Source organism: Rhea pennata, chromosome 3 (genome assembly GCF_028389875.1).
Source record: "Rhea pennata isolate bPtePen1 chromosome 3, bPtePen1.pri, whole genome shotgun sequence".
In the NCBI taxonomy this organism is placed as follows: domain Eukaryota; kingdom Metazoa; phylum Chordata; class Aves; order Rheiformes; family Rheidae; genus Rhea; species Rhea pennata.
Window position 1 is genome coordinate 40,742,666 of NC_084665.1, and position 24,289 is coordinate 40,766,954.

At 38.6% G+C, this 24,289-nt stretch overlaps 1 protein-coding gene across 1 annotated transcript in view; it reads left to right on the forward strand.

Moving 5' to 3' along the window:
* SMYD3 (SET and MYND domain containing 3) overlaps positions 1–24,289 on the forward strand; it is a 413,849-nt gene that overhangs the window by 344,813 nt on the left and 44,747 nt on the right. The window contains exons 9-10 of the mRNA XM_062573635.1: positions 15,119–15,206; positions 18,652–18,826. Of these exons, the coding sequence (XP_062429619.1) occupies positions 15,119–15,206; positions 18,652–18,826 (263 nt within the window). The remainder of the gene's footprint in view (positions 1–15,118; positions 15,207–18,651; positions 18,827–24,289) is intronic.

Sequence of the window (24,289 nt, forward strand, 5' to 3'; positions counted from 1 at the left end):
GCAAACAACACAACCAGATTTGTCATTCAAATATAATTCTCTGCATATGTCTGTGGTTGATTTGCCTCACTGAGGTTTCTGGGAGATCCTTGAAGATGCCCAAGGATAGAATTTACACAACATTTGCACCTTTGATCTTTATGTTTGGTGTCCCCAATTCCATTGAAGAACGTGCTTAAATCAAAGAGGAATGGTTACATGGAGAGTATTATTATTGGCTGCTCTTGCAAATTAGTATGTAAAGGCTCTGTGCAAGATCACTACTGTTACTACAGAAATATCATCCCTACCTCAGGGATCATATATTTAGGACACATAGGAAATACCAAATGCTGTGTTAAAAAGTGCCTTTTAAAATTGCTGACTTGTGATGTTACAGAAGTTGGTGTCCCAGCTTCCTCAATATTTATTTATTTTGATATATTTACATTCTCACTAAGTTCTCCAAGTATCAAAAAAACAAAGAGTCGGAAGCAAGGAGTAAATGAGATTGTTGAAAAAAAAATCTGTGTATACAGATAACTGAACATAAAACCGTATCAGCAAAACAAAGGATAAAATAGGAACATCTGTGTCATGATTTTAAAGTATTTGCTATTAGGGGTCAGGACTCTGTTCCAACAAAACACTGGTTTGAACAACCTGCTATCAGAAGTTACTCTGTATGACAGCTCATTCCACAAATCCTCTATTCATTCCTCATTTTCTGTTTGCTGGTTTGCCACTACAACTGCCCTTCTTACAGGTGGAAGTCAAGTCACAGACATTAAAGCTACTGATCTTAAGATACCCACCAGCACTCCAGCATAAGATGTAACATGCTCCAAAGATCAAGCTCAGTCATATTTAACCCACCCACCCTTTCAGCCCAACATTAGTATCACAAGTGCCTACAAAAGCCAATGGCAGTAATTAGCAGCCCATTGCGATTCAGTGTTTTTATTCTTTTCTTGGGTGATTGGAAGATTAACAGTTCCTTCCTTCTGGCAAGACATTTAGTAATGAAATAAACCCTGGATCTGTGCCTGAAATCCAACAATCGATCTAGCAGTCTTCTGTTCCCCTTCAGGGGATCTTACCCTCTTGGGATGTGTTTCCACATGGCCAAAGACAGAGGGCTTTTTGTTTGTTTGTTTGTTTTAGTTTTTTTCTGGTGGCAAAATTGATGCTGAAAATCAAAGCAACTATTTTTAATTTCTGGGCTTGTTCGCTTGTTCTCTTGTTCATTCAAAAATGACATCAGTTCTTCAGCCTCTTAGCGTTCTTCCACGACTTCTGAGGCTTCTTCCATCTTTCGACATTGTATTTTTTTTTCCTGTCGAAGGACAATCCCACAGTGTTGGACTGTAACAAACGAACTGTGATCATTTTACCAGGACAACTTACCTCTCCCAGTTGCATCAAGACCACTTCAGTGTGCTCTGGTCACAGCTTGGTGGCTGCAGCTCACATGGGTTGCCAAAGGTCACAGAAAAGATAATGCTGTTCATATAAATTGACTGGAATTCAGAGCTGTATGCAGGTTGTCTTCCTGTTCAGGGGATCCTTCATAGGGAAATCAGTGTTAATTTGGTCCAGCAATTTCGTATTTGAGCTGAAGTAGGAGTTGGAGTACGACGCTCTCCTGGGAGTCCAGCTTTCCATTTATCCAAGAGTAGCAAAATCTCATTCCTTTCAGAGCCAGCCTTCTGAGAGGAAATGTAAATCTTCTGTTAATCAGAACCATTTGTCTCCAAAGGGAGTAGAGCCTGCTTCCATCGCTGTTTCGGGCTGTAGTGGCTACATTTTAGCTCCCAGCTGGCAGGCTTCCTCCTTTCCGAAGGTCCAGCTTGCTTAGAACTGTAGTTAGAATCAATTGCTCTTGTTATGATTTCTTTTTTCAGACAGTGCCATTCATGTAGCATTCAGCACTTGTTCTATGCTTAGTAATACACAAAAATAAGAAGTGTCTCCGTGGATTAGCGCTCCAAAATAAACATGCAGAAGATAGAACATGCTGTGGGAAACAGCAGTAATCTAAAACACAATACTAGGTCTGAGAAAACATTTTCCACATACCTTTTCCTGGAGTGATTATGGGGAGACTGGTTCACAGATTTTATCCAAAGAGATCCCGAGGTCAGTGGCTGCTTTACCAGATCTTGAATCTCTCATAAACTCAGATACTCTATTTAAACCATCCAGTTTGTACATTTGATAGTGACATGAGAATTATTTTTGAAGGCCTCACAGTATGTAATAGTCCAAAAAATGGGGTGAATTTTGAAGGAATTTTTTTTTTTTTTTTTTTTTTTAACCTTTAGTGGAGCAGCCTGAAGGCTTTCTTACATGTTTAGGTTTCCTGAAAAGGCATTTCCACAAAGAATTATGACTTGACCTATGCTAAGACAAGCTCTCAATTCTCTGTCACTGAGGTTGCTATAACGTCTTGTGTATATCAGCTTTTCAAGGTGGTTTCTAATATCAGTAGGACTTGATGGAATTAATTTCGAGTTTGGTTGCTTTTTCTTGGTTCATTTATGAATTAGTTTCTAATGCTCTGCAGAACTGTGCATTGTGTTCTCTCTGTACTGTTTTGTTGCCTTTTACAAAACTGAAATGGCTCTCCAAATTATTCTTTCCTTTTAGTTGCTAAGAGCATATCTTTTCTTTCTCTTTGATGTTACCCATTATTTGTCCTCAACTCCTGTGAACCCTCTGGCAAAAGGTTCGTATGTCAAGAAACCCAAGACATTCTGTTCTTACAAGATACGAGAGCCAAGGATGTCAGACCTCTTAATCTTTCTCTTTTGGAGCTCCAGTAAGACAGGATGAAATTTTCCAACTTGCTGCAGCAAATAGATGTTTGGTTGGAGAAAGCTGGTTTTGTTGGCAAATCAAAAAACAAATGTCTTTTATTTGGTCATTTGCTGAAATTCTTAGCACATCAAAAAATCTCCATGAATCTTTTTTGTTTTTTGTTTTGTTAAGGTTATTTTAAGTGGAACTGAAAAATATGGGTCAAAAACTAGCAGAAGAAAAGTAACATTAGTCTTCTTAAATCCTAGGAATTAGAAGAGTTACTTGAAATATGATAGATTTTGATTCAGATCTTGTCTAATTCATTTAGAAAAAATGATGTTGCAACATTAAACTGCAGAGTTTTGTGGACTGACTTGGACTCAGTTTTCTGGATTCAAATATCTCTCCTGTTGAAGTTTGCCTACTTTGGACAAAATATTAATAGTCTTCGAGTAAAAACAGCTTTCTTTTCTAGTTGTCAGAGCACTCCCTGTGGGGTAGGAAGACCCTGGGACTCTTTCAATGCTTCAGTCAGTGGATAAGATTCAGGTGGGTCTGAGACAGATAGAGGTCACGGTAACCATTATTTAGATTTCTGCTCTGGAGCAGGTAGAAACAGGAACTTGGATTTTTGTCTCCTCAAGTGAATATTGTAAATATTGGGTTATGAAGTTTAAAAAAAAAAAGAAAAGAGAAAAACTGGATGGAAATACTTCTTTCTCATCACTTTGGTGGCTCTAAGCTGAATTCCTTTGTGACAAGGAAAGAAGGGCTAAATGCATAGCCAGTAGAGATTAGCATTTATGCTCGAAACACCAAAGCAGGGCATAAACAATATATGAGCTGATCACAACAGCTGGCACAATGTGTATTTTATCTCCTCCACTTTCTGGTTTATTCTCCAGCTAGACTCTCAGATCTTTGAGGCCAGTACTCTCTTTACTTGCACAGAATCTAAAACCCTGCAAAACAGTAGGGCTGCGGTACTGCCAGAATTATAAATAATAGTGACAGCACAGGCTGTCACCAATGTACTGGGACAATCAACATGGAGAAAAAAAAAGCACTCTCTATCAGCAAATTTCTGCGTAACTTGAAATAGTACACATACATACAGCAAACATCACAATTAAAATGGGATGTTGTTAAAAAGTGATTTTCTGCTATTCTGTTTCAGCTGTTGGAAAGGCTATATTTAAACTGTAGCTGAAAGAAAACAGTGGTATTTGTTGCTGCTTAAATCAGACATCATCTTTGCAAATTGGTAATCTACTCATCTATAGAACAAACTAATACATGTCAGAGCTCTTAAATTGCCAATCTAATTTTCATTTCTTTTAATTACGATAGAGATACATTTTAAATAGTGGTACCCTGAGGCAAACTGTTTGTGTTATGGGTGAACATCACAGATGAGATATCCAGCATCAAACACTGATTTGTGAATATATTGTTGGGTCGGAAGAGGCTGGGATTGCATGAGATGTGTGTAAGTCTCTAGCTAGAGGAGGTATGTTTTATTTTGCTCTGGAATACAAATTAGGTATTCGTGGAAGAGAAGTAGCAAAATGAGAGAGACAATAGGAAAAGTGTAGAGTAAATGAGAGAAATTAATTTAAGAGAGTATCATCACTATCTTTCAAACATGTACTAAATAAGCAGCAAGCCAGTAGTAGGCTGAATTTAGAGAAAAAAGAACTTGTTGAGTGCAGAAGTCTATTTTAATTAATATCTTAATAATCTTTCATTCTAATAGTCCAGAATAAAAAGTTTTGAATATAAATCAGTTTTTCAGTAGAGAAAATTCTGGATTATTATGAAACTAAGAATAATTTTTATTTAAGTGAACACTCTGATCTGTTTGGATTATTCCATTCATTTCTTCAAGGATTAAACATTAAGACAGAGTTATAATGAAAAAAGTTTTACATTTTTTTATTGTAAAGTCTGCTAGCAACTATGAGTCAAAGTAAATGCATGAAGAAAACATGTAACATTTTTCCATATAATCAGCAGCTTGAAATCCAGGCTAATACAAATACTTCTATTTAAACAAGACATAAATAGGTAAAACCTTGCAAAAGGAATTTGTATGATACCAGACAAGTGTGGTTATTTTGACTGTATTTTTTTAGGAGACGAATGTAAAAATATTTAGTGTTTATATTAAGATATGAGGAAGCTATTAATTATTCACTACAGTCGGAAGCACTGTAGGGTCTCACACATTTATGCAGGACATAAGAACTCAGGGTCTCCTTCACTACGGGATATCTGCAGACCTTACAGATGCATTTTTTTTTTCTTTTGAGTAGAAAAGCCTGGTGAAATTGCAACCAAAGCATTTCAGTGGTTCTGGAAGAGCCAAACCAGCTGAAGAGCCATGCATGTGGAATTCTTTAAAAAGCAACAACAATGAATGATCCAAAAGTCCTTAATCTAATTCAAGAGTCTTTACCTCCACATTCTGCTGCACGCTATCAAGTCCTCCTCTGAGTCCTGATGCCAGCCTGACTATATACTTTCTTTGCAATGTTGAGTTGTTTATTCTCTTTTTGTCCTACTTTCCTCAGCTGGAAAATTAGGCCAATAAAGCTTACCTGTCTCACAGTATACTTGTTCTGAGGTTAGTTAGTGTACATACAATGCCTGGAAATCACCAAAGTGCTGCATACACCGTTGGTGTAAATGTTTAGCAGGAGAAGAAGGTTGGCTTCATTGCTACTATCCTTGCTTTCTGATAATGCCAGTTGGAGGGGAGGGAGAAGGAGTATTTTGGTAAGGTACTTGTCCCATCATCAAATCTATGGTCAATATAATCTCATTAGCCTGTCTACTTGTTAAGAGAAAGAGTGTATTCTGTTCTTCATTTCACTGCAATTACTTTTCCTGGTGAAGTGGACATGTACCTAGAATGGATAAAAACAGATCTTAAATGGAAAAGCAATATTGTATACATATGTGTACATACATAGGCATCCAGGCTACAGGTCAGACAGTGACAATTTTAAAATATATTATACCCTTTTACTGAGCAACATGTTAGACAAGCTTAGCTTATGTTGGTTGGTGTCTTTTACTGCTACTTGTTTTGTGATCTTTGGCAAGCAATGTACAGCCCTGTTTCATATCATCATCAATAAAATATGTACGAAAATGTCCATTATACAAGACACATTAAAAAGATTATTCTTTAGAATGGTGGCGTGGAACACACTTCAAAGATTCATAATTTTATTATTTTCTGTTCCGTATGCTGGAAGTTCATCTTGCACTTATTTAAGTGAAGAAAGATGGCATCCCTGTCAGCTGTCCCTTAGCTTTTAGGGGCTCCTTCCAAGCCAAATGGTCCCAACTTTGAGTTTCATGTTAATTTTTGAAGATTGATAGATTGATTTATTTAGGACCCTGTGGTAAGGTCAACAGGTATCATGACTTCATTCTAATTTCTTTTTGACAGTATGATTTTTCAAGGTTTGGAATTCTGGCTGAGTTTATAGGAAGCACCACAAACTGAGAAAGGCAAAATCAGTGTTTAAATCAGTTCCCATCCTTAACTAATATCCTAAAGCAAGTATGAGCTCATCCGAATAGCAAGGAAGTCTATAACTTTTGAGATTGTAAAACTGCAGACTGGCTGCTTTGGAGTTAAATATTGCTATAGAAGCAGTGTGCTATATTATTTTCTTGCCAATAATTTAATTAATATTGCAAGGCAGTAACTAAAACTGTAGTTATAAATTTTGCATTTTTGAGCTTTACTTTTAGCCACAAATTGGAACATTTTTTTGTTTAAAGGTAGCAGGCTTGAAAAGGCTGGATTTACTCCATCAGAGGAATGTGTAAGTCGCTGACCCATTGCAGAATCTCCTGCTATTTTCCACAAGATTGCTCAGTGAATTGTATTACCAAAGCTATTGATTGCACTGAAAAGAATGATTTGAATCGGGAAGTGTAGTAAAGTGTATCGCAACTCTGCCCAAGATTTACCTGACCAAAATCTTTAAGAAAAATGTATTGCTGTGTCATGTTGCTTTTGAAGACATAAGGCATAAATCTTTGTCTTGATCAGGGCTGACAAATGTTGGATAGAAATGAAAGTTTCTGCACTTCCTAACAGCTTAGCTTTTACTCTCATAATATTTTGATGTAAAATACTACATTAGGGATGCATCATTTCAGGGCACAAGAGGAATCCTTCTGAGCTCTGAGAGCTTTTAATATGATGCTAGCTACTGCCTAAAAGTACAGTAGTTTGAGTCTATAGCCATTTGGTATGGGGAAGAAAGATTGCACTGCTAAGTTCAGTTACTAGTACATTGTATTTGGTTAATGAAGGTGGTGACCCATGTATAGAATGCAATGTAGGCTCGTACTCCACCACCCCAAAAGAAAATTTTAAAAAGGGTTGTTGAGATACCACGCTTTCCAGAGGGGTAAAACTCATCCATTTGAGAGAATCACAGAAGTGCTGAGGTTGGAAAACACTTCTGGAGATCATCTGGTCCAACCCCCCCTGCTAAAGCAACTAGAGTAGTTGTCCAGGACTGTTTCCAGGATGGAGACTCCTCTCTCTCCTCTCCAAGTGGTTATTTGTAAGAGCTCTAGCTGTAAGAACTTAACTCAGCCTTCTTAAATGTGTGAATTCTAGAAACCTTGAAGATTGGTCACTATGTTTTTAAGCAAATCTTACATTTGACCTTGAATATTCAAGCAACATGCTAGTGAGTTACATGGTCATTTTTTATCTACCCTCCAGGAATTACAGTTACAAGTTTCACATTTGAGATTTGTGAAATGTTTTCATATGTAGAGTGGATAGATGAACTGAAATGTTCATAATGTATGTGTTGTTCTAAAGCCTAAATTCCCTGTATTTCATACCCATTCTTCCAGAAAACAGTATGCTCCAGTAAATATTGTCATTGTTTATTTTCAATTACATTAGAAACATAATTACTATAGCTACCACTGTGACATGTGATATATCATACATAAAAATATTAAATTGTTTTGATATTAGTGTTAAAAATAAATATCATGTCACTATATCTTCAGTTAGAATCAATCATTTGATGGGCATGATTTCCTCAAAGCACTGCAGCATAAATTGACCTTTAATACACAAACAACTACACTTCTGTTTAGTGAAGTGTTTAGATATATGCATAATACTGACTTCAGAGGGATTTATGCATGCATTTAAACTTACGTACATGTTTAAGTGCACTGATGAATGTGGATAGGATTACACCTGTGAATACCTAAGTTTTCTGACAAATTTGGACCTATTCTGGAAGGCAGCTCTGCAGAGAAGGACTTGGGAGTGCTGGTGGATGACAAGTTGACTGTGAGCCAGCAATGTGCCTTTGTAGCCAGGAAGGCCAGTGGTCTCCTGGGGTGCATTGGGAAGACTGCCAGCAGGTCGAGGGAGGTGATCCTGCCCCTCTACTCAGCCCTGGGGAGGCCTCATCTCGAGAGAACTGTGTCCAGTTCTGGGCTCTCCAGTACAAGAGAGACATGGAGCTACTGGAGAGAGTGCAGCGTAGGGCTACAAAGATGATCAGAGATCTGGAGCATCTGCCCTACAAGGAACGGCTGCGAGAGCTGGGCCTCTTCAGCCTGGGGAAGAGAGGACTGAGGGGGGATCTTATCAATGTGTATAAGTATCTGAAGGGAGGGTGTCAAGAGGATGGGACCAAACTCTTTTCAGTTGTCTCATGCAACAAGACTAGAGGCAACGGGCACAAACTGAACCACAGCATGTTCCACCTGAACGTGAGGGGGAATTTCTTCACTGTAAGAGGGACAGAGCACTGGAACAGGTTGTCCAGAGAGGTTGTGGAGTCTCCTTCTCTGGAGATCTTCAAAGCCCACCTGGATGCAACCCTGTCTACCATGCTTTAGGTGACCCTGCTGAGGAGGGAGGTTGGACTAGATGTTCTCCAGAGGTCCCTTCCAACCTTACTGATTCTGTGATTCTGTGATTCTGAGCCACCAAATGTTCTCATGACTGACTGTCTGTCTTGGCAGGTTCCAGACTTAAGAGCAAAGGCAGATTTGCCTTATGGTTTCCAGTTTGGTGGTAAGATTGACCTAAAGATTGCCTTCACATGTGGGTAATGCCTAGAACAGTCTGAAGTACCAACTGCATGATTGTAGGGGATTAGGCTGAACAGTATCCTTCCTCAGGTAACCAAATGATTCAATTTTTTTTTTTTGGACTGAGGCTGGAAATTACAATGGAATTACAAACATGCCAAGACTTTTGGGGTGCTCTAGCATAAGGCCCTATTTCTCTTATGTTAAGCTGTAAATGCTCTCCTTTCCCCCGATTTTCTGATCCCCTAGCTTTTTATGAGTTGTTAAGTAGTCAGCTTCTATTTACTGCTCTGCCTATGGTCCAATCAAATTTTATTTCAGTTTGTAACCTGTATAGTTGGACAGGAATTTTGTAATCAACTCTAAACTCCTGAAGTTAGGAGGCTTACACCAGCAGGACTGTCACAAACACACAGCTTGGTCATGCTGCTAGTGGAGTCACCAAGACTTCCATAGCTGTTCATGGAATGAGACACTGGGGTCCTGGACCCACAGGGTGGTGAGCACACTTCAGGGGCTCCAGTGGAGACATCACAAAGCTGAGCTGTGTGAGACGCAAGGATTTTGTAAAAGGGTATGGACAATGCAAATAACTGGGTAGTCCATGTGTGATAATGACTGCTGTTTTACCAAAAGGAAGAGTAGCGTATAAGGGACATATTTTAAAAATAAATATATGCGGAAAATACGTTGGTCAGCAGCCAGAATAGCTGTTTACCACTGAGTACCAATAGCACTTAACTGAAATCCCTTCAGAATGTGTTAAATTCACATGCCTTTTACTTGAAGAGTCTCTAGTTGCAGGCAGGGCGCTATTGTGAAGTTTAGGTGTGCTCGCCCTACGTAGTATATACTGACAGATTTCTTTAGCTAATACCTTGTTTTCTTGCCAGGAAACCTAGTATCATTGTATGTTGCTTTTTGAGAGAGGGAATACTGTCCATAATATTATTGGCTTAGGTTTTTCACTATATATAAAAAACAGAAAAGCTTTGTAGTAACACTTGATCCGTGAGCATTTATGGTATTAGAAGATCTGTTGGGCTGTTCGGCTCGCGGGTAATAAAAAGCGTTGTGCTTTTTTGTGTCTTTTGTATTATTTTACAGTGATTTACACATGTATGCTTTAAAGATTGATCTGGCAACAGGCTTAAACATGTAATCACTGTAATCATCGGTTGTACATAATGTTATCAAAATAGTTTCAGAGTGGGTCCATAATGACCCTGTTTCTATAGTATCCAGCATTTTCATCAATGAATTGAAAGTAATTGTAAAATCATTGCCAGCAAAATTTGTAGATGAAAAAAGAGTAATAAATGTTTATGAAGACAGGTAAATCATATTGGGATTGTTTAGTAAATTATACACTACCACTGCAAAGATAGAACACACACTCCACATCTGAAATGAGGATCTACAACTGTGATTTATTTATCAAACCTCAGACAGCTACAGTGTAAATGTCTGCATCTGAGCTAGTTACTCTAATCTTCCTTAATGGCTAATGGAGAAGAACAGATACTTTTCAACTGCTATTCATCTGAAATATTTTAGAAATCTGCGTTAGAATAATAGAAGTTGCACCCTGAGTGTTTTCTCTGTCAAATATAAGGGTAGCCCAAGTATCTGCATTGGGTCAGATGAATCTCAGCATGGCAGTCTGAACAGAAATGAACAAAACTGTGTTTTTCTGTGGCAAAGGCAGCTAGTGATCCTTGAATTGCTAAGAGGAGGAGTCATTAGTAGGAAGTGGGATTCCGGTGGAGAAGAGTCATGAGTCTGACAGAAACACATTTACTTTCTTAGTTGCAGTATTGTGCACCTGACAGATATTGGACTTGGAACTGGAAGAGTTTGAGAACTATTGGTCTGTTTGCTCTTCACTTACCTTAAACTTCAAGAATTGATTAAGGTGATACTGGGATAAATTTATCTTAGTTCCATTTCATTTTGTTGGATTAAATTGACTTCTTAAATGTACTTGTTGATCTTAATTTTATCTTTGTCAAAAGCATCTATGTTAATAGCTTTCTCACAGTTGTTTTTGATGCTTCTTTTTAAATTTTCCCAGTAAACATTATCATATTATAACTAAGCTAGACAATGTTAACAGACGGGTATTCCTACTACCCTGTGCAGGTGCTTGTCTTTCTCCACTGATTGTACACAGGCTTTGGGGAAACTTTCATTTTGATTTGATTGCCTAAGTACTTAAGCATGAATCGTGTGAATGATTGTTAAACTTCCCAATATCAGTGCAATTTAAAATATTACTAGTCTGTGCAGGTCCCATGCCCTTCCAGACACCAGAGTCAGTAATCCGTGAAGATAAGTGCTATATGAACAGATGATATCAATTAGGTAAGGTAATGTAGCCTGTCTAATACTGAACAATCTACTGCATAATTGCAATATGGCATGCAACTGCAATACGTCTTATTTTACTTTCAAATTCAAAAATGAAAACCCCTTCAAGAGTAGGGTTCCCCCCACCCCCGCCTTTGTCTTATGGGGATCACAAAATTGATTTTTCTGCAGGCAAAGTTGCTTTGAAATTACCATCTGTCACATCTACTGTCTTCAGAGCTGTTTGACAGGAAACACAGGGTCTTATCTTCCAGCAGCTCAGCTGGTGAGGACAACCTCGTGCAGGTTGGAAAGGACAGTTGCATTGGTATTTAGGGAGCTGGCATTATTTTTCACAGGGGGAGGCAGAGGGGAGCTTTGGAAACTTTAGAAGTCAGATGAATCTCGGAGCATGGTAGTTCATTAGAAGTGTCCTCTGTGCAATGATCATTTTTCATAATTCTTAACAAAGTACATTCACAAGGTTAGAAGTGAGCAAAATCCTAAAGTAAAAATCTAATTCTGCATTTAAAATTAAAATTCTGCAGTCTGATTCTGCATTTAAAATTAATCCGATGCACAAATATAAAGCCAATGCAGGTTTCAGTGTGGAGTCAAATTCTTGTGTCATTTCTTTCACAATCTTCTGTACTTGCCAGTGAGTATGTTTTTCTTCAGCTATACAGTCCTCTGTTACAAACTGCTACCCCACACATCTAAATGTGTGAAACTTGAATTTTAAAACATACCAATTTCAGCCATCAGAAGATTGTCATGTATTTATGTGACTAGATTACTTATTCAAATTATTTAGCTGATAGATTAGATCAAGCAACAAATATTTATTTTTTGAAAGAACAAATTCTCATGTTCAGTGCTGATGTTAGCAATAGGGGAAGTAGTTAGACATCACATTATATCATTAGTCATGTCACTAAATCTTCCTTCTTGTTCAAAAGCCTCTTTCTTTCCTTCAGCAAGGGTTCTCCTTTTCCATAGATGGAAAAAACTCATGTCTTCCTTTATTGTTGGCAGTTCTGCACACCTGGAGATTTGACTATGAACATCTTCTGAAAAGAGCTGCTTTGAATGGTTACTTTGTGGAAAGCTAAATTTCCCATAGCTGTTACTGCCATGCTCTTAGATCAAATTAAATAGTTTGGCATAATTATTAATCATTTCAGTTATTTTCCTAATTCCAACTCCAAGGCAGCTTTGTATTTTTAGCGGGCTTAGTCATATCACATGGCCATGACTTTCAAAGCATTGTCCAAGGGAGAGACACAACTTACTTGGAAAAAGTAAGTTCTTATTAGTTCTTATAAGCTTACTTATTAGCCTGGAAGGCAGACGTCTTCTCAATGACAGTTCTTCCTGGTGATTTTGCAGCCTCTGTCTGGCTGTCTGCTCTGAAGCAGCGTGCCTTGAACTTGAGTGTTTATGATAGGACAGGAGTTCTTTGGTGTAGGAAAATCTGATGAAAAACAGTAGGTGTTTAAAAGGCCAGCTAACCACTGCTTTTCTCGTTCTTACCTATGCCAATCCTCCAAACGCCTCATCTTGAAAACATGGAAAACATCTCATGGAAACCTGTGACTTAAATCCTTCTCAGGGCTGGGCGTCCTGCCCAGCTCCCTCCATCGGAAAGTCTCTTGCAAAAGAGATAAAGGCCATGAATCCAGAGGGAGATTATCTGTCCTGTAGACACACTCCCTGTTCTCCACCTGATACAAAGCCAGTGATCTCCTAACCCAGTGCACTAGTGTAGAGGCTTGAGGAAACCCCAGCTCTGCACTCCTTTGTGTTCCTAATGACGTGCTAGAAGAGAATGGAAAGCAACCCAAAGGATGGCACAAGAAAGCGTAACGTTAATCCTGTGTCAATGACAGCTTTAACCTGATTCATCCCTCAGTCCCACTGTGTACAAAGTAAGTCCTAATGATGCTTTGCATCAGTAGTTGGCCTGTAACTTGTATAGTTTTTTCCTTTCATTTATAAATCTGTCCCAATCCCCATGCTTCTTAGTTGCAAGGCTTACTGAGCGTTTACAGAAATATTCAGAAATGTATTTGGGCCTGTGAGAAAATATACTTTAATAGAATTTTTCTTTATTTTAATGTTCTCCTTAAACCTAAAATTTCATGGACATCGTTATTAGTATTTTCCAGGCCAGATGTATTTTTGAGATAGATAAGTGCAGCAACACTTCAATGATGCTTGAGAAACAGATTATTACAGGATAGTAGGCTGAGTTCAGCCTCCTAGAAGTGATGTAGTCCCATAAAAACTGAGAAAGATTGCACTTGAAGCTAACACATTCAATGCAAGTCTATTACAAAGCTATGACAAGACTAGGTGTGCACATTAACTGTGCTGATAAAACTTCTGGAATATGAGCTTGTTGTTTGTCCTAACATTCACCTTATGCCTTCTGGTGTGAAAAATTATTTCCGGGTGAACTTTTTGATCAGAGAACCGATCGTATGGGAGGTACATGTGCAAAATGCAGAAGGGTCAGGCTGCCCTCCTCGGTGCCTTCTGCAGAACGGTCTCAGCTGGCACCAGAGACCAGTCTTGATCTAACCGTCCCGGGGATACGCAGGAGCCAGCTGTTTTATGGCGCGGATGGAGAGACACCACTGCAAATTAAATGCAAAAGTGAGCACTGGTTCACACTGTAAATATTTTCTGCTTCAAATTTGGAGTAAGTAAGGAGCAATGAAATAAGAAAATCATGTACTTCAAGACAGATACAGATTATAGGCTACAGATTATAAAAGCTTTTTAACAGAGTTGCTCTTGTGTTACTAAGTGTCTAGTGGTTGTGAAGTGCTTGATTAGATTCCAACACAGCTTCTCTGTTAATGTCTCAGCCTCCACCCCTGCTGAAGGCTGTTTTTTTAAGGATTGTTTCTGAAATAATTTGCTCTTATATAACTCTTTTGAAAGTAACAGAGCGTTTTACGAAGAGAGGGAGAGAGATAATGAGCCACAGTGTCTTAAAGGACAGATTTTTAAAGGTATTTAAGTGCTTATAGCAATGGAAATATAGAAAATCTAGATGCTTATGAAAATCCCTCGAGATGCTTAGTTGTGTCTGTAGATACTTTAATAAATTTGTTCCAAGTGGTTTGCCTCAGGTGCAGTTAGTTACTGCTAGAGAGTTGAAAAGAGAAACTGTTTCTCTTACTACTGCAACTATTAATCATTTTTGCTTTCATTATGATAAAGTGATAAGAAAATGTAATTGTTTGTACAATCAAATGGAATATGGAAAAAATAACAATAAATTTTAAAACAAAACAGGAGTTCAACTTTGTGGAGTAGTAATTTTCCTATAAACTCATGCTTGTAATTGTAGTGAATGAAGGTGGCCTTATTCCTTCTATTTGTAAAGTCTTTATTATCAGAACGTGGTTCTTCAAAATTGTTTGCTAAATCCTTTCTACAAGTTGGTGATGGGTCTGTGAAGTATTAGGTTGCAGTCCTTTGAGAGAATTTGATTTGCTCAGCTTATTTCTGTGGTAAAAAGTCACATACTACTGTTTCTCTTTTCCAGATGATCATAATTCTTTTTATAAACTTAATGTCTTCTATGAGTATTTAATATTTGCAAGTTTGCCTTCATTTTCCGTGATATCATCTCATATACTCACATCAGCAGTCCAAGAATGAACTAATTAACTAGTAATTTTCTGTCAAGCAAACACAGTGTGAAGATGACTGTCAAATAAAATAATTTTTTTGTGTATTTGCAAATACAATAATGATACAATCCCCGGAATTTGCTTTTGTCAGTGTAACCCTTTATAGCCTGTTTTTCATCATTATGTATACACGTAGATTACTGGTTTTCTCATCAAATGCTTTTGTTTCCATTAATCAGGATGCTGAGAAACTGGCAGGTGAAGAGCATGCCTGGAAAGAAGTCAAAGATGCTGTAAATCAAGTGAGATATCCAAAATCAAAAGAAGGTATCCTTTCAGTGACAGGCTACAGTCTGTCATTCAGTTTTGAAAACAATCCAGAGCACCCTTTAGTAAAGATGTTCATCTTTTGAGTGTAGATGACTATTTTCCTAAGCTTTTCCATTTTATGCTGTTTTAAAATGAATTTTTAACTCATTCAGTGCTTAAACCATGTAATATTATTAATTGTGTTAATAATAATAATTACTTGGGCTGGAACTGTGTCCAGGTAGAGAGAGGAGAACTGGAGGAGACATTCTGGCTCATCCAGTTTAGACTTCTGCCATCACAACCCACTACTTCATATAATCCCATCTGTGAATGTAGCAAAGCTCAATCAGGAAACCTGTGAAATTCTTTCGTCCATTACTCCTTTTGTGAGCAGTTCCAGGATCTCATTGCTTGCACAGCAGTGGCAATAGCAAAGGCATAATCACAGTCAGGGTCACTGCAAACATTATAGAATCATTAGGATAAGTTATAATAATTTATAACAATCAAACTGAGTAAGATGATCTTGTGATAATAAATAGGATTGGAGCCTAATGGCCATCATGTAGGCATTCCATCAAAAAAACTGGTGAACAGCAACAACAACCAAGGAAAGATGAGTAGAAGGACGGTGGAAATTTTTACTGGAAGAACATAGGCATATTGATCTGTATTCAGCTCTCAGCTTAATCTATTCAGTGGAATTTCACTGACCATGAATTTGGTGATATTGTAGCAGGATGCCTTACTGTTTTCTGTCACTTGGAGCTAGAGAGAATAAAATCTTCTGGTCTTTCTTTTCAGCAGCACTGAGAGCAAGTATGCTTAGTGACGTCCTGGGTTGGAAAGCAGTAATCACAAACTTTTTTGTAGTAAACAAACTGAATTTGTTTCAGTTTTTTAACAAAGGGACTGTTATTAAGGAAAATACTAATCTCATATAACATTAATTTGCTTATAGTTTGCAGTCTAGTTTAAGTCCCTGTGTAGTCACTGGGTTGAGATAGGCAATACTGAACTAGATCTTCAGGCATCCAGTTACAGTTCTGGGGCTGTACTTTAGTCTGAATATTAAATTATAGATATGCAACATGCAGTTGCGGTCATTTTGATACCTGAAGTATGGAGCCAGAGTGCTGCAATGTAATGTTCCTGTATTTAATTGCAGGAGAAATTGCACATAGTGAGTTTTTCTTAAGGTCTTTAATTAAATTTACTCTTTTAAATGAAATTTTAAAATGGATTGAACACTCGGTACTACAAAGAATCAGACTTTGTTGTTTATTCTGTTTTTGCTCTCAGATATGGGCTATTAGAAATGTGGCGCCTTTCCTTCCATTGCCGCACAGTGCCAGAGCAGTGCTAATTGGCATACACTGTCTAGTGCAGTACCTGAAACGGGGCTTGACATCTGTCAGCTCACCGAGAACGAACAGAAAACCTTCCTTGCTGATTGAGACACTTAGTCATAAGTTTCAGCAAATGTAATTTTTTTAGCAAATTAAACCAGCAGTTTCTATAGTTTAGAAAGAGAGTGATTTCCAAAGCCTGAGCTGCTGAATATAACTAGTACAATGTTATCTTGCTAAATCCGCAGATAGAGAACTTGAAACAGTGCATCTGGGTGAAGTGTCTCGTGCTCAAAATTCCAGTTTAAGCATGCAATTCAAGAAACGAAAGCCAAGTGCAAGGGATTATTGTGGAGGAAAGTATTCCTTGGTATCCCGGGCTGTTCAACAGCGGAAGAGCTGCCTGTGAGCTGCTCCTCTAGCCTTGGGCACAAGTAGGACAGCCAGCTTCTCTTTTATCCTGCTGCTGGTGATGCTGGATTTTCTAGTTTGCAGCTTCTGTATCTGAAAATTTGGTCCCAACAGGCTTTGCAGTTTAACACTTTTGCTGTTAGACAGTAGTGAATAAATGAAGCAATATGGTGAGAAATTAAAGTATACAGAGTAGCATCATGCATCAGCTAAAATGATAATCTTTCAAGAATGTCAGTACTTTGTACTTAGCAAGAAAATTGTATCAAGTGGAAATAATATCCCTCATTCTTCTGTTTGTCCATCCTTAATCAGTTGTAAAGAATACATGGATGTTTGCCAGAGATATAAAGGTTAAGGTGCAATTTTATAATAACACATTCCTTCCCTTATATGGTTCTTTCAATCCAAGGGCATGAGAGCAGTTCACAAATAATTAGTTTAGCCTTGTAACAACCATGCTATAAATCCTGGCCCAGCCATATAGTAGTCACATTCTTAAGAGTTAAGTGTATAAATATTCCCATGTTCAAGAAGGACTAATTACTTAGTCATAGGATTATCACTGTCTGCTCAAATGCTTTGCTGGTTTGGAGTGAATAATATTTTTCACTAGTGTCATGAAGATAATTGATGAACTTCCATGAGTTGATTCTATTGAAAATATTATGATGCAAACAATGTTATTACTGCTATAATAATTATTATTTTTATTGTTGTTTCTATTTGACTTGAACTTACTGGTGTATATGCTGATGTTTCTGGTGTCAGGGGATTGCTTGCATTCTGGAACTCCTATAAAGATGCTTTGCTGGACCTATTTAAAATATGGGAGAATTTGTTGCGATAAAAGAGGGAAGAATCTGATTCACGGAGAAATTAAATCAGTTTAGACTGTAATGAAAATATGTCTTGCAAGAACAAACATCCAGCTAATGCGAATGTTCTTTGTCTCCAGCTCACTTTTTATTTTCTCTCCAGCTCACTTTTCCTCTTCCAAACACGCAGAAAACCTTTTTGTAGCATTGGAGGTGAAAATCCTCTTTGCTGCCAAGATTCTTAAGCCTGAACTGCAACCAGACATGGGAGCTGTGATGCTGTTCATTCTTATGCATGAAACGTGTAGTAATACTTGTTGTAAGCAATTGATGATGGAAGAAAGCCTTGCTCTTTGCAACTATTTCAAATACAAAGAAAATTCAGGAACTGTAGGAAGGGCTCTAACTTCATAAGAAGTCTAAAAAAAATCTTGTGCAGCTTAAAAGTATGTGTTGTTATTTTAATATATAGCATGAAATTTCTTTTTTTAGCTGCTGAAACATTTTGTTATGTTGCATAAGATTTGGAGGAGTATTTTAAGTAAATAATATTTCAGCAACCCCCCCCAAAAAAACCCTTGAATTTTGGTTTGTTATGTATTAAAATAACCTTTTATCTTGTCACCTTTCTTTTACCCCTCATTGCTGGAATACTACGTTCTCTAGAAATTGTTTTGCTAAATGTAAACAGAGTATGGTTACCTAAGCTGCCACTTAGGAGTTCAAGCATGTTTTCAAGAACTGAAGCAGAGTCTAGAATAATGCTAGCTTTTTTTGTTATTATTATCTTAATGCCCTGCAGCTCTTACACCTTCCTAACAACATTTAAAACTTATATTTTTGTTTGATTAAAGATATTTCCTTAACTAAGGCTAACAACAGAGTGGGAGCAGATTCTGGCAAGATGCCGGAAACTCTTAAGGAGCCATGCAGGTTGTCTTCCAGACACAAATATCTATCAGCTGAAAATGCTTGACTGTGCCATGGATGCCTGTATTAACCTTGGATCCTGGAAAGAAGCTTTGAATTATGGCAACAGGACTCTCGAACCGTACAGGTAAGAGATGCAGTTGATTCAACTGTTTCCAAAGGTGAGGACTCTTATTAAAAGTAAAGATTATGTTTTCTCTGGATGCTGCTTACTGCTTTTATTTGAAAAACTATCTTGCTGTACATCTTGCTGTGCTTCCTAGATCAATAGGTGAGGCAGAATGCTCATTCTGCTTGCATAATCAGTGTAAGAGCAAATAAAATGATAGCAGGATCTATGGAAAGAATTGGTTGTCTGCAGTACTGCTTGTCAGTGTTCCATATATCTGGATGCTGCCTCCATCTCTAATCCAAAACTCTATCTCTAATCCAAAACTTACTTTCTCATTCCTTACTCTGGTTTCTTGATTTGTTGCCATGAGTGTATCAGTGTTTTATACTGAGCTGAATTTAGTTTTAAGGACAGGGAGCTAGCCGAAATCAGCCAGCTGGATGATTTCCTAATAAAATCGTCTTCATTAAGAAGAGTGTGGCCAGCAGGTCGAGGGAAGTGATCCTGCCACTCTACTGAGTCCTGGTGAGGCCTCATCTCATCTCATAGAGACATGGAGCTACTGGAGAGAGTGCAGCGTAGGGCTACAAAGATGATCAGAGATCTGGAGCATCTGCCCTATGAGGAACAGCTGCGAGAGCTGGGCCTCTTCAGCCTGGGGAAGAGAAGACTGAGGAGGGATCCTATCAGTTTGTACAAGTACCTGAAGGGAGGGTGTCAAGAGAATGGGGCCGGACTCTTTTCAGTGGTGCCCAGTGACAGGACAAGAGGCAACAGGCACAAACTGAAATACAGGAAGTTCCACCTGAATATGAGGAAGAACTTCTTTCCTGTGAGGGTGACGGAGCACTGGCAGAGGTTGCCCAGAGAGGTTGCGGAGTTTCCTTCTCTGGAGATACTCAAGGCCCACCTGGATACAACGCTGTCTAACATGCTTTAGGTGACCCTTCTGGAGGGTTGGACTAGATGATTTCCAGAGGTCCGATCCAACCTCAATCATTCTGAGATTCTGGGATTCTGTGAAATAGTGTAGGAACTCTGTATACATAGAGTTCACAGGAACAATAAAAATATATTCATTACACAATGCAGTTTCATTTGGAATTAAAAATTCAGTTGGAATTAGAAAAGACTGAGTTGCTTATTTTGGTAACACCCAAAGGCCAAGGTGGTGAAGCACTTCCTTTTCTTTTGTCCTTGCTCTTCTGCTAGGTGCTGGGTGAGTTTCTGACACTGTTGGCCTTTTACAAGTCAGTGAAAGTGCTCTAGGAGATCCCACTTTATGTGGTAGGTCTTGGGATTGATTGGAGCCTTGGAGTCATAATGCTACTTGGGTCATCTTGGGGAAGATGGAGCTGGCGCTGCCTGCTTTGATCAGTGGTTGCCCTATTTTAAAATCTCTAAAACTTAAGTTTAGATGTTTAGATTGTTGGTAAATAAAGGTTAACTTGTGCTGAACATCAGTAGAAAATGTCGCGTGTACATGAATGATAATTTTTTTGTAAGATATTTGTTAGAGCATCCATGGATTCTCTTAAGTTCTGCTATACCATGTGATACTCCAGTGTACAGTGTGATGCTGTGAAATGTGAGGGGCATGCAAATGCTAAAAAGTGTGTGCTGCTGTGGATGCAAACACCTCAGATTCAACATAATTTCCCTAATCAAACCAGGCTGTCATCAGCATTCAGTATTTTGCTTGAGGAAATTTCATCTGGCAGCCTGTTCCTGAAAAAAACTCTGGGCAGCAGTTGGGATACAACACAGCATTTCAGCACTTTCACCGTAGTGTAATTAGCAAGAGATCTGCATAGGCTGTGGTAGACCAGAGCTGCAGAGAAGCTGTAAGTTCATAACAACTTCTCATACAAGGGGACATGGGTGCCTAGAAAGTCTCAGATTTCTTATGGGTGAAATTCACACCGTGCTTGTCCCACTTAACCTTTCAAATAGGGCTTATGTAGTACTGCAATAGTACATGCTTCCTGCCAGCTGTCTACCGTACGGCATGTTCCACATGAGCTGAGGAGACTGCCTGTTTCAGTATTGGCATATTTAAAAAAAAAAAAAACAAAAACAAAAAAAAAAAACTCGCTTGTTTTTTATTTCATAACCTGTTAACTCAGTTCTTCATAGCAGAAAACTGAAGAGTTTTCTATAGAGGTTTCACAGAGGAGAGATTCCAGGGAGACCAAGTGCAATTTTATCAGATAATATAAAAAAGCTTTCTCTGTCTTGCTTACTGAAGTGTACTGAAGTTTTCAAACTGTTTAATGCAGGAGTTTTGAGGTGAAGGAAAGGCTTCGACTTGTGCATTCAATTAGTTTCTCTTAGGAAATGTTATTTGCCTGAGAAATTTGACTTTTTCTGCACCTTGAAGAAGTTACCCATATTCTCTTCTGGTCCAAAAGCATTATTTAAGAGAGATTTTCAGTTGTAGTTTTTTTTCTATATGCTTTCAAGTCACCACTATAAGCTTTGACATACCTGAAACGAAATCCTCAGTTTCTCATTACAACAAATTGTGCCTGAAGCAGCAGGAGAGCAAATCCTAGGAAATCTTTTGGGATGCATTGAATTTCTCCTGTTGAATCAATCTACTGCTTGGCTGCTCCTGCAATTCCATTATTGCTATCTATTTTCATTTCTTCATCTCTGGAAAAAAATATTCATACTGCTCTCCACAGGGAATCACCTGAGAATTTAAGCAGTCCATATAAATAGGAAATCATTGTAACAACTTTAAAAGGCTCTAGAGAATTGGTCCAAAAAAATCTTAATTTCAGGTAATGTGTTTATTGTGTATTTCCCATTTCTTAAGCAGCAGGATTAATTTTCACTGCCGTGTGACACGTTGTGTCATCACGTATGGTTTCATCATGACAGTTGCTGATTTTTCAGAACCGGCCTCTTTGTGTAACTAGTGGAGACAGTTGGTTAAACCACATAAAACTGATGTGTCAGCGCTACCTCCTGAATACCTACCTCTCTCTGCTTTAAGTAGAGACAATTACATTCTATGAGGAACATTGCTTAGGACCTCTCAAATATTTTCAGATCTTCTAAAGGAAAGAGAGAGCTGGTGGCTGTCAAAACGAAAAGCTGCCTACACTTTTTGCACTGAACTATAATCATCCATCATTTGTTGAAACCTACAAGTACTCTTGCTGAATAGCCTAAGCCAAGTGTATTTTTCCAACTTTTCTTGTAAATGTCACTGTAATAGTTTGTCTGTCCAAGAGCCTTAACAAAAGTTAAGACATTTGCCTACATGATGCCCTGCATCATACTCAGCACTCAACAGCTTGCAAAAAATAAACTTCCTCCCCAAAATCCCTCTGAGCCTTAACCAAAAAATAACAGAATATCTGCAAGAGTTGTTACACGGGTTTGTCATGTCTCAGTTAACACATTCACACTGTGGATTACTGCTGCTCATGAGGGATCCGGCTCAGAGATACTGAGTGAATCAGACTTCCCCGAGATCACCTCTGAGGAGGGACTCCAGAGCTTAGCCCTTAAATTGCAGGCAAGGCATATATCTTCTGGGGGCTTGGGGATTTGGTTAGTCTTTTTATTATTATTATTATTATTATTGTCTCAAATATCCAGTGCTTACATTGCAGACAAATGGTGGGTTATAAAAATCTGCAGGATGGCCTCAGCTATTGCCACATGAGTAACAGGTGGGAAAGCAGCAAAGTGGCACCTTGGGCCTGTTGGATTTAGACACCAAGATGGACTCAGTAAAGCCCCAGTGCCTCTCTGGGCTCCAGTGGTAACAGATCTGGTGAGATGCTGTTTTGGAGAGGGCAAAAATGTCTAATTCTTTTCTGCACAGCACCTAATCTCCTGCCAAACTATTAAGTCTCATTGATTTTTGGACGGGCTGCTTTAATTAACAACCCTTCATCTGCTCTGCTACAGCCTTAGGAGTTACTGGAGGGCTCCAGCATTAAGGGAGGAGAGGAGATTTGTGTTTTCAGCCCTTAAAGAAGCGTTGTGCAGCAGTGTGGTCCTGCCTCTACCCCGGCAGCCCTCCCTGTCCGTGCTTCCACCGATGTCCTCCCTGCACGGCAGCAGCACCGGCGCGGGGCTCGTGCTGGCCAGGCTGTGCTTCTCCTGGAGCGCCGAGCAGCGGGACTGCTGCCAGCATCACGCCCTTCATGCAGAGCTGCAGCGTTTGCCTCTCTCGCCCTTCCAGGGATCAGGGAAAAAACCCTGGTCAAGAGAACTTCAGGGTTTTTTTTTTTTGCAAACGGCTGGATTAGAGAGCAGTGGCTGAGGCATGCCATATGTAGAGTGCTTCGCACAGCCACCTGGAAAATACTGTTACACGTGAAGGAGGACACAGCAGCACTTAGCATATTTCCTGAGAACGTGGTTGAGTTTTCATGGTGTCAATGAAATGTCAGCCACGGATTTTAAATTTAGAACTCTTAATTCAGTAGATTTGCTGGATTTCAGATGCCAAGTATGTAGACTTTAATCAGAAGCCGGATTAAGAACTGATGGTCACTACAGTATCTTTCTGTGAGTCTTTTGTAAAAAAGTCAAGTAGGGAAGAATAGCTGCAGAACCTAATATTCTTGGAAGATGCACGCAACCCGTTTTCTCTTCTTCAACGAGGCTCTCCAGTAGAGACTTTACAGTAAAAATAAATCTTTCTTTTTGCTTATTCCCCCCCCTTTTCTTAACTTGTTTTACAAATAATCCCTACTATTGGAGGTATGTTTTATAATAAACACATGATAGTTGCAATGACTGAAGATAAATTAAAAAATTCCATCTTTACTCTTGGTCAAATGTATTTGGTTCTTTGCTGAGGGGAAGAAGAGTCCCTAGTGCTGCCTAGTTCTGAGGCACTTACTTATATTTGCGTTGAAAATTAAATTGTCTAGAAAACTCCAAAAAAGGGAAGTGCAGTGATAAATAGGGCCACTGGGGGATGCTAGTGATTAAGGGTTAAAGCCGAGGGTCAGCGCCAATGGGCACCATGGCTGTGGGAGGTCCCCTAGGATCCCCCCCGAGGGATTTCTGAACTCACTGATAGTAATGTAGCGAACAAAGTTCAGTGTCCTGAGCATAAAACATCACTAGTAAACATAAATCTTACCTCTGGCATCACCTGAGATAGAGACAAAAATGTGAAGGCGGAGAAAGCAATTCAAAGAAAGAGTGAATCGAAAGAGCAGAAAGAATAAAATCCAGCACTGCTGTTGTTCCGAGGGTTTTGGAAAGTGGCCAAGGACATTTATCTCTGATGTTTAGAGCAAAATATGTGGGAAGAGGAGACACACAAAAATCTTACCAAAGAACTGAAAGACATTAAAAAATACAGCTTGGGGAAAAAATTCTGAATAGCAGGGGTATCCTTTCTTTCTATTTTCTAAATAATAATAATAATAATAATATTACCTCAAAAGGACAATTTTAATCATGTTTTGCAAATGATTCCGTTGGTTTGTCATCTAGAAA